This window comes from Lissotriton vulgaris, chromosome 6, assembly GCF_964263255.1.
Source record: "Lissotriton vulgaris chromosome 6, aLisVul1.2, whole genome shotgun sequence".
Taxonomy (NCBI): Eukaryota; Metazoa; Chordata; class Amphibia; order Caudata; family Salamandridae; genus Lissotriton; species Lissotriton vulgaris.
In genome coordinates, this window is record NC_141694.1 from 903,498,756 (window position 1) to 903,510,929 (window position 12,174).

Genomic DNA, 12,174 nt, shown 5'->3' on the forward strand with positions numbered 1-12,174 from the left:
GGTGCTCCAAGCAGGCTACCGGCCCCCTAAAAAATGTAAAATCCAAAACAAAAAAAATAGCGCTTGAATGCCAGAATCAGTGTAAGCGAAACCTAATAAACTGACAGTGATTTCAACTTTGGAGTGCTTTTTCTTTTCTTTTGGATGTTTCATATGGGTGTACGTGTGTGTATGTATGTGTGTATATATATATATATATATATATATATATATATATATATACATATATACATATATATACATATATATATATATATATATATATATATATAATTTTATTTGATGATGTATCACTTTACTCAAGGCTGCCTGTGAGTTTGAGCACATGCATTCACTTACATATTTAAGGTTATTCATTACTGCCCAAATGGGTTTGATAGACGCTATATATAAAACCTAAAATAGAAACATTTATAAACCAGCAGCAACTGGGTCGTTTATGTAATCTGGCCCCTAATGGTATCATTTTCAGCTTGTATCAAAGCTGGGACTGTGAAAAATATTTATTTTCCTTTGTTTGATTATCTAAAGCGGACATTAAGTATAAACTGTATTGTTTATGTGAAAATGCTTAGTAAATAAAATATTCAAACCATTTTTTAAAAAAAGGAATATAGCCTGCATGATTCAGAAATGTATCGCTTGGAATATGATCTTCCGATGTTTTGAAGTTATGTCCCTGCATTTATTGCACTTTGTCTGTGAAACAATAAAATCTTTTCAATAATAAAAAAAAGAATACCGCCTGAGAAGGAAAGCCTGCGCATTCCCTTAAACAGTATGCTATCAGAGAAGAGGCACTGGGGTCCAAACACATTTGAGATGACTTACTTGTCTTCTTGGGGCACTTCTGGCATTTGTTGAATCCCCAGGAAGTACCCACAGTTCCACAACAATCTTCTTGCTTCGAGAGCCCAGGAAGGGCTTTCCCACACTGAAACGACCAAGGGAGAGAACGTACAAGGTTAATGGACATGTGAAAGTGCCCTCGGCTGAGCTTCGCCTTCATTTGTTACTGCAGTTATGCATATCTAAGAAACAGAAAATATAACTCAGAACAATTTGTCAGCAAACTAGCGAACCTGTTTCCATGTTCGACATCTTTCCACTAGTCTTTTCCACATGCACTCACATGATTGTGAAGTGTTCTTGTCTAGCTCTAGTCCTTAAGACTAAAATCAGCAATAATATATAACCTAACAAGTGTCTTGACCCTGAGCCTAACCTGAACCCTTGACCTCTCTTTAATCTGTGCTTTGACCCTAATGCTAACTTTAATCCATAAACTTGAACGTAAACTTAATGGTGTGCATACATTTATGTTTTTCTAATTTTGGAGCATAAAAGACATAGTGCTAGTTAGAAACATACCTTTAAAATTGAAAAATGTCCACTTTACTTTTTAAATGTTTTTTCTTCATTTTTCATATTACAGCATATTACATCATTGGTTTTACAATCGAAATGAAAGCATGAGATACTTTTGGTAAATTTGTTTTATCTCCTTCAACCAGGGCTAACCGTATTAGGTGGAAATGTAATGTAGCATGGTGCCAGTGCATGAAAGTACTACACAAGATCATAAGTCTCCTTCCCTGTTTAAAAATAGACAGTTTTCACTTATAAACTGTTTTGGGCAAACGTACGAACTTGGGTACAAAAATTGTTCAAACGTGATACTTAGGGTACAGAAAAGCGCAACACAAAAGAAGTAATACATCAGAACCTTTCAAATCATGTGACATGAACACACGCACAACAGCATCTAAATGTGAAAATACGTGTGAACAATGAGAACCACACATTACTGCTCCAAGAGCTTCATAATAATGTTTACAACGTTTAGCCAGAAGGAGGATTTGCAAAGTTGTAAAAAAAAGCCATTGACCTGAACTCCAGCCAAAATCATATGTCAATTGCAAAGGAACCATAACTTCTTATAATTTCCAGGGATCAATGATTTTGTGAAACCAAACGTCTCGTTAACCGAGGGGCAGGAAAGGGTAGTGGTCAAGGCAGATCTTGTTTTCTCTGCACGAGAGGTGAGAGCTGGCATTTTGGGACTGTCCAAAAACAAGGCCCCTGGGTCAGACGGGATCCCACCTGATCTCTACATTGCTCATGTTGAGACCTGGGTGCCTGTCCTCTCAGCTATTATGAATGCCATAGTCAAGGTTGGCCGCCCAGATTCCTGGGCCTTATCAATTATAGTACCGGTATTCAAAAAGGGAGATCGGGACAGTACGTTCCGTTATAGGCCCATTTCTCTCCAGGACTCCATAGTGAAGGTTGTGGGTCTCATGCTGTATGGACTGGTATCCTGGGCAGATGAAAAAAAAATGTGGGCCGAGGTTCAATATGGTTTTCGCCCAGGTCGCTCTGCTGTGGAACATTGTTTAAACTTGTACATGATCTTGAGCAAGTACACTGTGGCTCGTGCCGGCCCAATATACCTAGCCTTCATGGGGTGAACAGACAGAATATCGAGTTTTTTATTTCAAAGTACAAGAATATCGAGTTGTAAATATCGAGGTACAAGAATATCAACAGCAAGAATATCGTGGATCAGAATCTCGACAGTAAGGTAAGAAATATCTTTTTTTTTTTAAATATTGTCGATGTTTATATTAGTGTTATGTATTTTGGTATGTATTTTGAATGTATGTGTTCTATATTTTTGTTTAAGTATTGTATGTATTTTTAAATATATGTATTACATTTTTAGAAGTTATAAATTTTTTAAAAACTAAATTTAACGTTTTAGTTACGTAGCGGGTTGTGGGTTTATAGGGGAATAGGGTGGAAAGTAATTTAATTATAATAAATGTAATAATAATTTTTAGAATGTATTAATTATTTTTAATTAAATTATGTGTTTTATTCCGTAGTGGGTTGTGGGTTGTGCAAGCAGCACCCGCCGCAATGCGAGAAATGCATGCAGTGCGTTTGAATGCACAACGTGACAGGTAACGTGCAGTACCTGCCACCTTGTGCATTCAAATGTAGAGGGGTTCCATAGGTATCCCCAAAGTGCACCCCCACACCCCCAACACCCTGGGGTCCCGCAACAGGCCCCCAATGTAAAGACTGCATGCCTTTCCATGGCGGAGTCTCCGCCATTGGAAAGACACTTCCCCCCATCATCCTGATATGTATGGCGGAGCCTGCAAGGCACCGGCACCATATTGCTGGGCTTTTCCGCCCGGTAGGCAATCTGGCGGATTGCCTACCGGCAAATAAGCGGCAGGCGGTATCCCCGTACGCCAGGGTCCCCCCCCATCGTAATGTGGCGGGGGAAAAGGTAGGTGGGCAGTGACTTTTGGCGGGTGGATCGCCACCGCCATACGGGCGGTGGCGATCCGCCCGCTATAATAATAGACCCCTTATCATTTGGTATGTTTTTTATTTCAAAGAGAACCAAGGAGGCAGGCTCATTCCAGAAGCCAATTCAAGAGCCTGCTGGCCTGATGCTGTAGGCAGTTACTCTGCTGATGGTGCAGCGATTTACAAAGTCTTCAAATTTCCTCTGTCAATTTTTATTGTTTACAAGGAATCTGCTGTTCTTCTTCAAGTCCAATAGCATACAAGTCATAGATGCAAGTTAGACATTCCTGGCCACAACAATTCACCATAGGATCCTTAAATGAGAATTTCCCACCATGCAGGGATTGCCCCGAGACAGCAGGTGATGGAGAAATGAATGCTCTGAAGTGTATCCTTCGTAGGGCTAGGAGCAAACTACTGTAGGCCTCCAAGTGCTCTCCAATTGGCCAATGAAATGAAAGACTGACCCACAGTACAGCAATCAAGGAAGTTGCGGCCAGGAAAATGTTTTTGCCTTACCTTAGATAGGATATCACAGAAGCAGACAAAGGCTTGTTCTTAGGACCTAAAGAATTTCCCCATTGACCCAAGATGTGCCACTTCATGTAGAGTTTCAGTGGCAGGTACCCCTATTTTCTGTATCTATCAGACAGCCTGTTCAGTTACATATTTTCTCTAGCGGATCCCCAGAGACAAAATGTCTGGCCTTTTCAAGCTGCAGCAGTAGCAACATTTTTAAATATTTTTTTTTGCAAGCATATACAATAAAATAAAAGGAAGAAAGGAAAATAAAACATGTTGCTGCCTTAATCTGGAGGTCATATGCTTTGAATAATAATAATTTGTTGTGGTTAAAAAAATTAACCATTGTGTGTACTGGAACAATACAGCTGCTTCATAGCAGACAAGTGTAAGTAGAACATGTATAGAAAAACTTATTAGCTTTATTAATGCACATCACATGAAAATGTGATTCCTGTTGACTCAAAGAAAGAGTACTTTGGCAATGAATTCATGGAACTAGATGGCATAGATTAAACACATAAGAATGACTACATTTTGTTTTAAATAGGATAAAGAATTGAATGAGAAAGGCAATATCCAGGTAAAGTATTGGCCTCAGCTCTGGCAGTGAAACTGACTTCTTTTTAGACAATTGTGTTTATTCAATCAGGCAAAGCTGTCACTCACAGAGCAACAGAGGAAACAGAAAAAGAGGACCAATCTACTGTGCTGGCAGAAGTAAAATGTGAATGGCAGTTGAACAGTTCAGTGGATGATAAGGACTGACCTAATACCACACAATGTATATATATAAGTATGAATTATTTAAGCCCACTGTAAGTTATTAGTAAGCTAACAATGTTTTTTGCCAGCAGACAGTTTTTGCTGTCTGGTAGGCTCAACTTAATTAGCATTGGAAAAGCCAAAAGTTCAAGCCTATGTGAGAGCTATTGGCTTTGCCAATGAGCTTTAGCCATATTGCATAGCAGTGTGGCTGTTGTTCAGCATGGCTTAAAGGTAGTGGTGTGGTGCACAGTAGAGTGGCATAGAGCAGAGTGTAGAGGAGTGACATAGAGCGGAGAGACATGGAGCAGTGTAGAGTATCATGCAGTGGTGTAAAGTAGCTGAGCGGCCCATCAATGGCGGGCAGACTTCGTCTGCCTGCCACCATAGCGGTAAACGGGACCGTCCGCCAGAGGTGCGGCAGTCCCGCTATGCCAATTAGTATGCGCCTGCCACCCTGGCGGTGGCATCCTGCATATTATGCATTGCGGCGGGCGATGCTGTCAGCAGCTCCTGCCACAATGCAAAATATGCATGTTGTACATTGGCATGCATAAAGTGACAGACACCGCGCAGTGCCTGCCATCTTGTGTATGCCAAAGAATGGGGGTACAATGGGAACCCCCCAAGTGCAGGCATCCACCAGCCCACCGCCCTGAGGGCCTGCAACGGGCCCCCAAAGGCAATCTCTGCATACCTTTCCATGGCGGAGTCTTTGCCATGGAAAGGCATGCCCCACGCACCCATCCTAATATGGATGGCTGTGCCTGCAAGGCACTACCACCATATTGTGGGCCTTATCCGCCCAGCAGGCAATTGTGACGATTACCTGCTGGCTAAAAGCGGCAGACGGTCTTTCCGTCCACCGAGGTACCCCCCACCATGCTAATGTGGTGAAGGTAAATGGCCATCGGGCAGGGAGTTCTGGCGGGAGGATCGCCACCAATAGTTGGGCAGTGGTGTTCCGCCCCTGATCATAATAGGCCCCCTAGAGTGGAGTGGAGTGGCATATATTAGAGTTGCATAGAGTGGGGTGGCATAGAGTGGAGTGGCAAAGAGTAGAGTGGCTAAAGATAGAGTGGAGTAGAGTGGAGTGGCATATGGTTGAATGGGAGAGAATGGAGTGGCATAGAGTGGAGAGTCTTGGAGTGGAGTGGCCTAGAGTGCAGTAGAGTGGCATTGTGTGGACTGGAGTGGAGGGGCATGGTGTACAATGGAGAGGCGTGAAGTGGATCGCATAGAGTAGTGTGGAGTGGAGTGGCACTGGGTGGAGTAGAATGGCGTGGAGTAGAGTGACAAGGAGAACAGTGGATTGGAGTAGAGTGTTGTAGAGTAGAGTGTAGTTTAGTGGCATAGACTGGAGTGGGATAGATTAGAGCGTTGTGGAGTGGTGTGGCAGAGAGTGGAGTGGCACAAAGTGGTATAGAGTGGAGTGGTGTAGAATAAGGTGGCATAGAGTAGAGTGGTGTAGAGTGGAGTGGCGCTGAGTAGCATTGTGTGGAGTGAAGTGGCATAGAGTGGAGTGGCAAAGAGTAGAGTGGCGTATAATAGTCTAGAGTAGAGTGGCAAAGAATAAAATGGCATAGAGTAGAGTGACGCAGAGTGGAGTATAGTGATGTAGAGTGGAGTGGCGTAGAATGAAGCAGAGTGGAGTAAAATCGTGCAGAGTGAGGTTGCATAAAGAGGGGTAGAGTGGAGTAGAGTGGTGTGGTGGGAAGTGGCATAGAGTGGAGTGGAGTAGAGTGGAGAGGCGAAGAGTTGTGTAGAATAGAGTGGAGTTGTGTATGGTGGCGTAGATTATAGTGGCGTACCGTAGAATGGTGTAGGGTGGAGTGGCGTAGATTGGAGTGATGTAGAGTGATGTACAGAAGAGTGGTATACAGTAGTTGACTCAGGTAGGTGGAGTAGAGTGGTGTAGATTACAGTGGCATAGAGATGAGTGGTGTAGCTTAGAGTGACATGGAGAACAGAGGCATGGAGCGGCGTGGCTTAGAGTAAGTAGAGTGACATAGAGTGGAGCGGAATAATGTACAGGAGAGTGACATTGTGTGAGTGGTGTGGAGTGCAGTGCAGTGTATTGGCATGGGGTACAGTGGCATGGTGTAGAGTGGCGTGGAGAGGAATAGAATGTCATAGATTACAGTGGAGTGTCATAGAGTGGAGTGTTGCAGAGTAGAGTGTTGTGGAGTGATGTAGAGTAAAATAGAGTGGAGTGGTGCAAAGTGGCATAGATTAGGGCGGAGTAGAGTAAGGTGGGGTCCAGTAGAGTGGCATAAAGTGGAGTGGTGTGGAGTGGCATTTTGTGGAGTTGAGTGGCATAGAATGGAGTGGCATAGGGTAGAGTGGCATGGAGTAGAATGGTGTAAAGTAAAGTGGAGTAGAGTAGACTGGTGTAGAGTGGCGTGGCACAGAGTGGGGTGCCATAGAGAAGGGTGGAGTAGAGTAGCGTAGAGTGGAATGGAGTGGCATAGAGTAGAGAGGCATAAAGTAGAGTGGTGTAGATTATCGTAGAGTAGAGTGACATATAGTGGAGTGGCATAGAGTGCCACAGAGTGGCACTGTGTGGAGTGGCATGGAGTGCCATAGAAAAGCACTGTGTGGAGTAGAGTGGCGTAGAGTGGAGTGGCACAGATTGACATGGAGTATAGTGGCATAGAGTGGCATAGCATAGAGTAGAATGGAGTGGCATAGAGTGGAGTGGCTTAGCATGGCGTAGAGTAGAGTGGAGTTGCATAGAGTAGAGTGTCGCAGAGGAGAATAGAGTGGCATAGATTAGAGTGGGGTGGAGTGGAGTAGAGCAGAATGGAGTGGAGTAGTGTGGTGTAGAGTAGAGTGGCGAAAACTGGCATAGAGCAGGGTGGTGTGGAGCAGTGTAGAGTGCAGTGGAGTGGCATAGTGTAGAGTGGCGTAGAGTGAAGTGAAGTGGTGTGGAGTAGAGTGGCATTGCGTGGAGTGGCGCAGAGTGGCACTGTGTGGAGTGGAGTGGCATTGAATAGAGTGCCATGGCTTAGAGTGGAGTGGAAAGCTGTGGAATAGAGTGGAGTGGCATGGAGTGGAATAGATTAGAGTGGCGTAGAGTGGCATGGAGTGGAGTGGTGTTGAGTAGAGTGCCATAGAGTGGACTGGCACAGAGTAGAGTGGAGCGGCACAGTGTGGCGTGGAGTAGTGTTGAGTGGAGTGGCATAGAGCGGAGTAGCTAGAGTAATACAGTTGTGGGTGTAAGTAACTGAAGTGTCAATAGAGACAGCAGATATGGTGAAAGCAACATAAATAAGCAGTCATATGCCTGTGTTAAAACGAGGAAAGCACATTGCACAATCAGGAATAATACCAAAACACGTATAAAATGTAAAACAATTAAGTTAAAGAAACACGAGGAAGAACAAAGACGAGGAAGAACACATGTACTTGTACTTGGTCCATGCTCCAGGGAGGAGCTAATACAAGAAAGAAAGAGAAGCCTAGGGGAGCAAAGCAATCAAAAGATTACAAATGAGAGTGTAAACAAAACAACTATTGGAAAGCTGTGGGCGGTTGTAAGCCCACTGAATTGTAAACAATATGTTTTGCAGCACAGCGCATGCACTTGGTAGGCAAGACCTAAAACGGAATAGAGTGGGTGGCACCTCATTTTAATTACAGGCTGCCTTGAGTTCATGAGCAAAGTGGGCAAATTCCTATATTTTACAAGAACATCAGGCCTCACTCGTTCTAAGCTTACAGCTTCTTTTTTTTCTCTATTCTAGACTGTCTTCAACAATCAGCTACCATTGCCATTTACTGCAGTAAGTGGTTGCCCATTTGTCAAACTATCTCCATAGCTTTCTATTTCAAACGACACAAGTTTGTTATCAATTTCAAACGACACAATTTGGTTTTCGTGCATGCTATTTTTTCCTTTCAAAAGATCTTTTTATAAATATTTGGTCCTACAAGATGCAGCTTTACGAGCATCGCCTTTACCTTACCAAGTGCCTTCGGGTAGCCTAGCTGGTCCAAAATGTTATCTTAAAGTAATCAGCAATGGACAACACACAAAGGTATTGAACTGCAAACCAGTTAAACATGGCATTAGTGCTACAATCATCAGTGATCTAAAATCTTGCACTTTTTTAAATTTCACCTGAACAACATTGAACGTAGCCGATGATATACACCATCAGACCATTTTATCAGTGAAACAAGACACGCTGCTACTAACTCTGTTCACTCCGAATTCGGTGCCACACAAAACAGTGCCATGTAAAATTGGGAAAGGAGAGAACCTAAACACTTCCAGATTGCCTCAATCGAAATTTGTCAAGAATTTGCTTTGGCTTCGAAGAACATTCTTAACGGTCAAGCAAAACAATTAGCCAGCTTGCCTCCATTACAGCAATCATAGCAATGTTTTGGTGTGTATGGGTACTTGATACTCCTGTAATCCTCTGATATTTCTGAATATTACTTTTACCCAGCATCCTTCGCGGAGGGAATATTAATCCCGTAATGGAATCCACACCAATCCCTGACAGGGTATTTGTTTTGAAACCTGCCAACGCCAAGCCCTGAGCTTGAAAGAATTCCAGACAGCCACATTATGGTATTGCGCGCATATTTATAAAGACTGCCTTAATAGAAGAGATCTCGGTAAGAAAACATCTTTGTGCGAAAAAGTCTGACATCTGATTCTACTTTCAGGAGTTTTCAAAGAGAATAGGCGGCTCTTCATCTGGATTTTCAGACGATTGATATAATCCACCAATGAGAACAGACAGAGCATGTGCACTTGGCAAGCTTTGCAGAACTAGGATCTTCTGTCATTATTGCTATGTAGCTTAAATATTGCTCGTTGAGCTGTGGACAAAGCACCCAGTTCACTAAAGGCCACCCAATTAGATTCCACTATTACACACATGTGAAATCAATGAGTACAGCAGGCATCAAATGTGATCCAATGTCTGGTGCAAAGCATATCAGAATACTTTTCGTGATAACAAACCAGTGGGCACCTACATCACCGTAACCTGCTCATTTCCTTGGAAAAACAGAAGTTTGGAAGAAGGAACTCTAAAAGATTGACTTGGTCTCTCTTCTACACATGACACTGTGTTCACACTCTCTTTAACTAACTGGAGATTCCCTGACCTTCTAACTTTAAGATTGAAAGAGTTGGTATAAAACACTAAATTCAGCAAAGCACAAACGTACATGTACATACTTTTTTTTATAATAAATGTTGTGCCTCTTTTAGCTCATCCCCGTTATGTGTTAAAACTTGTCTGATACAGCTCAGTTTTAGTACTACTCTGTGTTTGCGCTGCATGTGACTTTTGGAAGTACCATTTCTTCTGATATCCACTGTAACACAAAATACTTTCATGACAAATAACCGAGGCAAGGATGATGTTGATTAATAGCAAGAAGGGTTATAGTCAACCCTCTTGTTTTTAATTTGCTCTAAAATTAAAATAAAAGCGTAGCAACTGGTCTTCTGCCGGCAGTTTTAAATACACAGACCCTATTTTCCCACACACTGTAGGGTTTTGGCATTTATATTTACAGATCCTGTCAGATAAAAAAAAACACCATCGAGCCCCCAACAAGATGGAGCCTAGTTACCAACGGCAACACAAGAACCCTGGGGTGAGGAGAAAAAGCAATGACCAAGCATGCAAGCCCGGTAGGTCAGGTTTGTGCTCTCATTTAACAGGGTGGTTGTTTAAGATTAAACTCTACCACCTATGCCGGAAACAACAATTTCTAAAAGGATCTAGCCAATAATGCAGCCCAAAAAAACAGACAAACATACAGACTACTTTCTCTCTCTTTTCTCTCCTCCCCTAATTGTATTGCTGATTGTTTGATTTAATGTTTACTTGTTGATCTTCTTCTAGTATATTGTTGAACCACATTGTTGCACTTCCTTTCGTCTCTCCTGTCGTCTTCTACCGCATCCTCCCCCTATTTATGTTTCTCCCTCCCTCCTCTCTCAATGTTTTGAGACTGAACTATTTTGTCTGATTCCCGATGGAGCTACTTAGTTTGGCTATAGGAGAGATGGGACGTGGATTCCCTCCTTGGTCGTCACCTATCCAGTCGGTCTTTAGGCAGACTTCTTTTCGTCTCTCCTTATTGTCTCTTCCCTAGCTCCTATCCTCTCTCCCGTGAATCTCTCCCCTTGCCTGCTACTCTGCCTACCCCCTGTCCTTTGTGCTCTTTGACTTAGCACTCCTTCTCCCCTTGTTGGGGAAAGATCCAATATTTATACTCTGGAGTCTCAGCGAACCCGCTGAGTGAGTCCACTGCGCCAAGGGAGCCACTCACACTTGAGGTTTGGTATGGCACCCCTTGCCAAAGCACTCCCTCTCCCCTTTTTGGGGAAGGATCCAGTATGTAGGCCTTGGAGTCTCAGAGACCCCTCTGAGAGAGTCCACTGCGTAAAGGGAACCTCTCGCAATAGAGATAGGGAAGGGAAACAACTTCCCCTGGGTTCACAGCTTACTCGACTTTGGACGTTGCCTTGACTCGTCTACCGGTTTGTGTCCCCGTCACCTTTCCCCTCCTCTCCCCATGCTGTGTCTCGCACCCTCCCCTCCTCTTTCCCACCTTCATTATCTGTATACTTCCCCTACTCCAACCCCCTCCTCTGAATCTCTCACCTTGCCTTCTTTTCCCCTTACGTATTTGTGCTTATTGTTTATCTCGACCTTACAAGTAACTATGTTGCCATGCTCTAAGAACTGTGTAACCTTTGTAACGATGTAACCTGTAACTATGATCTGATGCTCATGTAAAGCGCTCTGATACCTCCGGGTCTAGCCAGCGCTATATAAAACTTTTAAATAAATAAATAAATAATACAAAAGCACTTACTCCACTAAGGGGTCCAATTAGGTGTCTTAACACTGCCTAGACAAATGTGTTGCCTCTTTAACGTTCAATTAAATCAATCACCAGGTGAAAAATGGACATGAAATGTCTGAGTTTCAGGATCTGTAGTCTGTTCCACATGCTGTTTTATCAGTAATATTTTTCTGTCTGAGTAAGAAACACTTCTACTGTTTGAAACGTAAATAATGCTGAAGGTGGGGGATCATGTTGCATATATTGCTAATAATATGGAAAACACCAGTATCATATATTAAACATGTAGGAGCCCTGTTTCTCCTGTAAACACGGCAAAAAGTTCAGTTTAGTTTATACAGTATGGTCTGCCATTTACTGAACTGCCAAAAAGCATCTCCTAATAATACATAAATTGGTGACAGAGAGAAAAAAAAGGGACATGACACCATCCACTCTGGATAGGGCATGAGGTGTAATGCCCTGCTTTCAACAGACCAGCGGAGTAGGCCTACAAGTTAAGAAGAAATACAACCATTATCCGGAAACCAGCATTTTACCATGGATCAACACCATACCATGGATGCCCATAATTTGTCAAGAATTAGGACCTTTGTGTCATGATCAGCCTTTTACTGTGGTGTACTCTATTTAAACACTCTCACGCAGGCATACATATACACACTCACAGACATGGTCACACAATCACAATCACCCACACTAACGATCTCTCTCTCT

The 12,174-nt window shown here is 42.9% G+C and overlaps 1 protein-coding gene across 1 annotated transcript in view; it reads right to left on the reverse strand.

The window, feature by feature from the left end:
- Window positions 1-12,174, reverse strand: part of LTBP1 (latent transforming growth factor beta binding protein 1) — a 1,129,437-nt gene that overhangs the window by 425,344 nt on the left and 691,919 nt on the right. Inside the window, exon 8 of the mRNA XM_086926894.1 lies at window positions 832-934. Coding sequence (XP_086783020.1) covers window positions 832-934 — 103 coding nt within the window. The remainder of the gene's footprint in view (window positions 1-831; window positions 935-12,174) is intronic.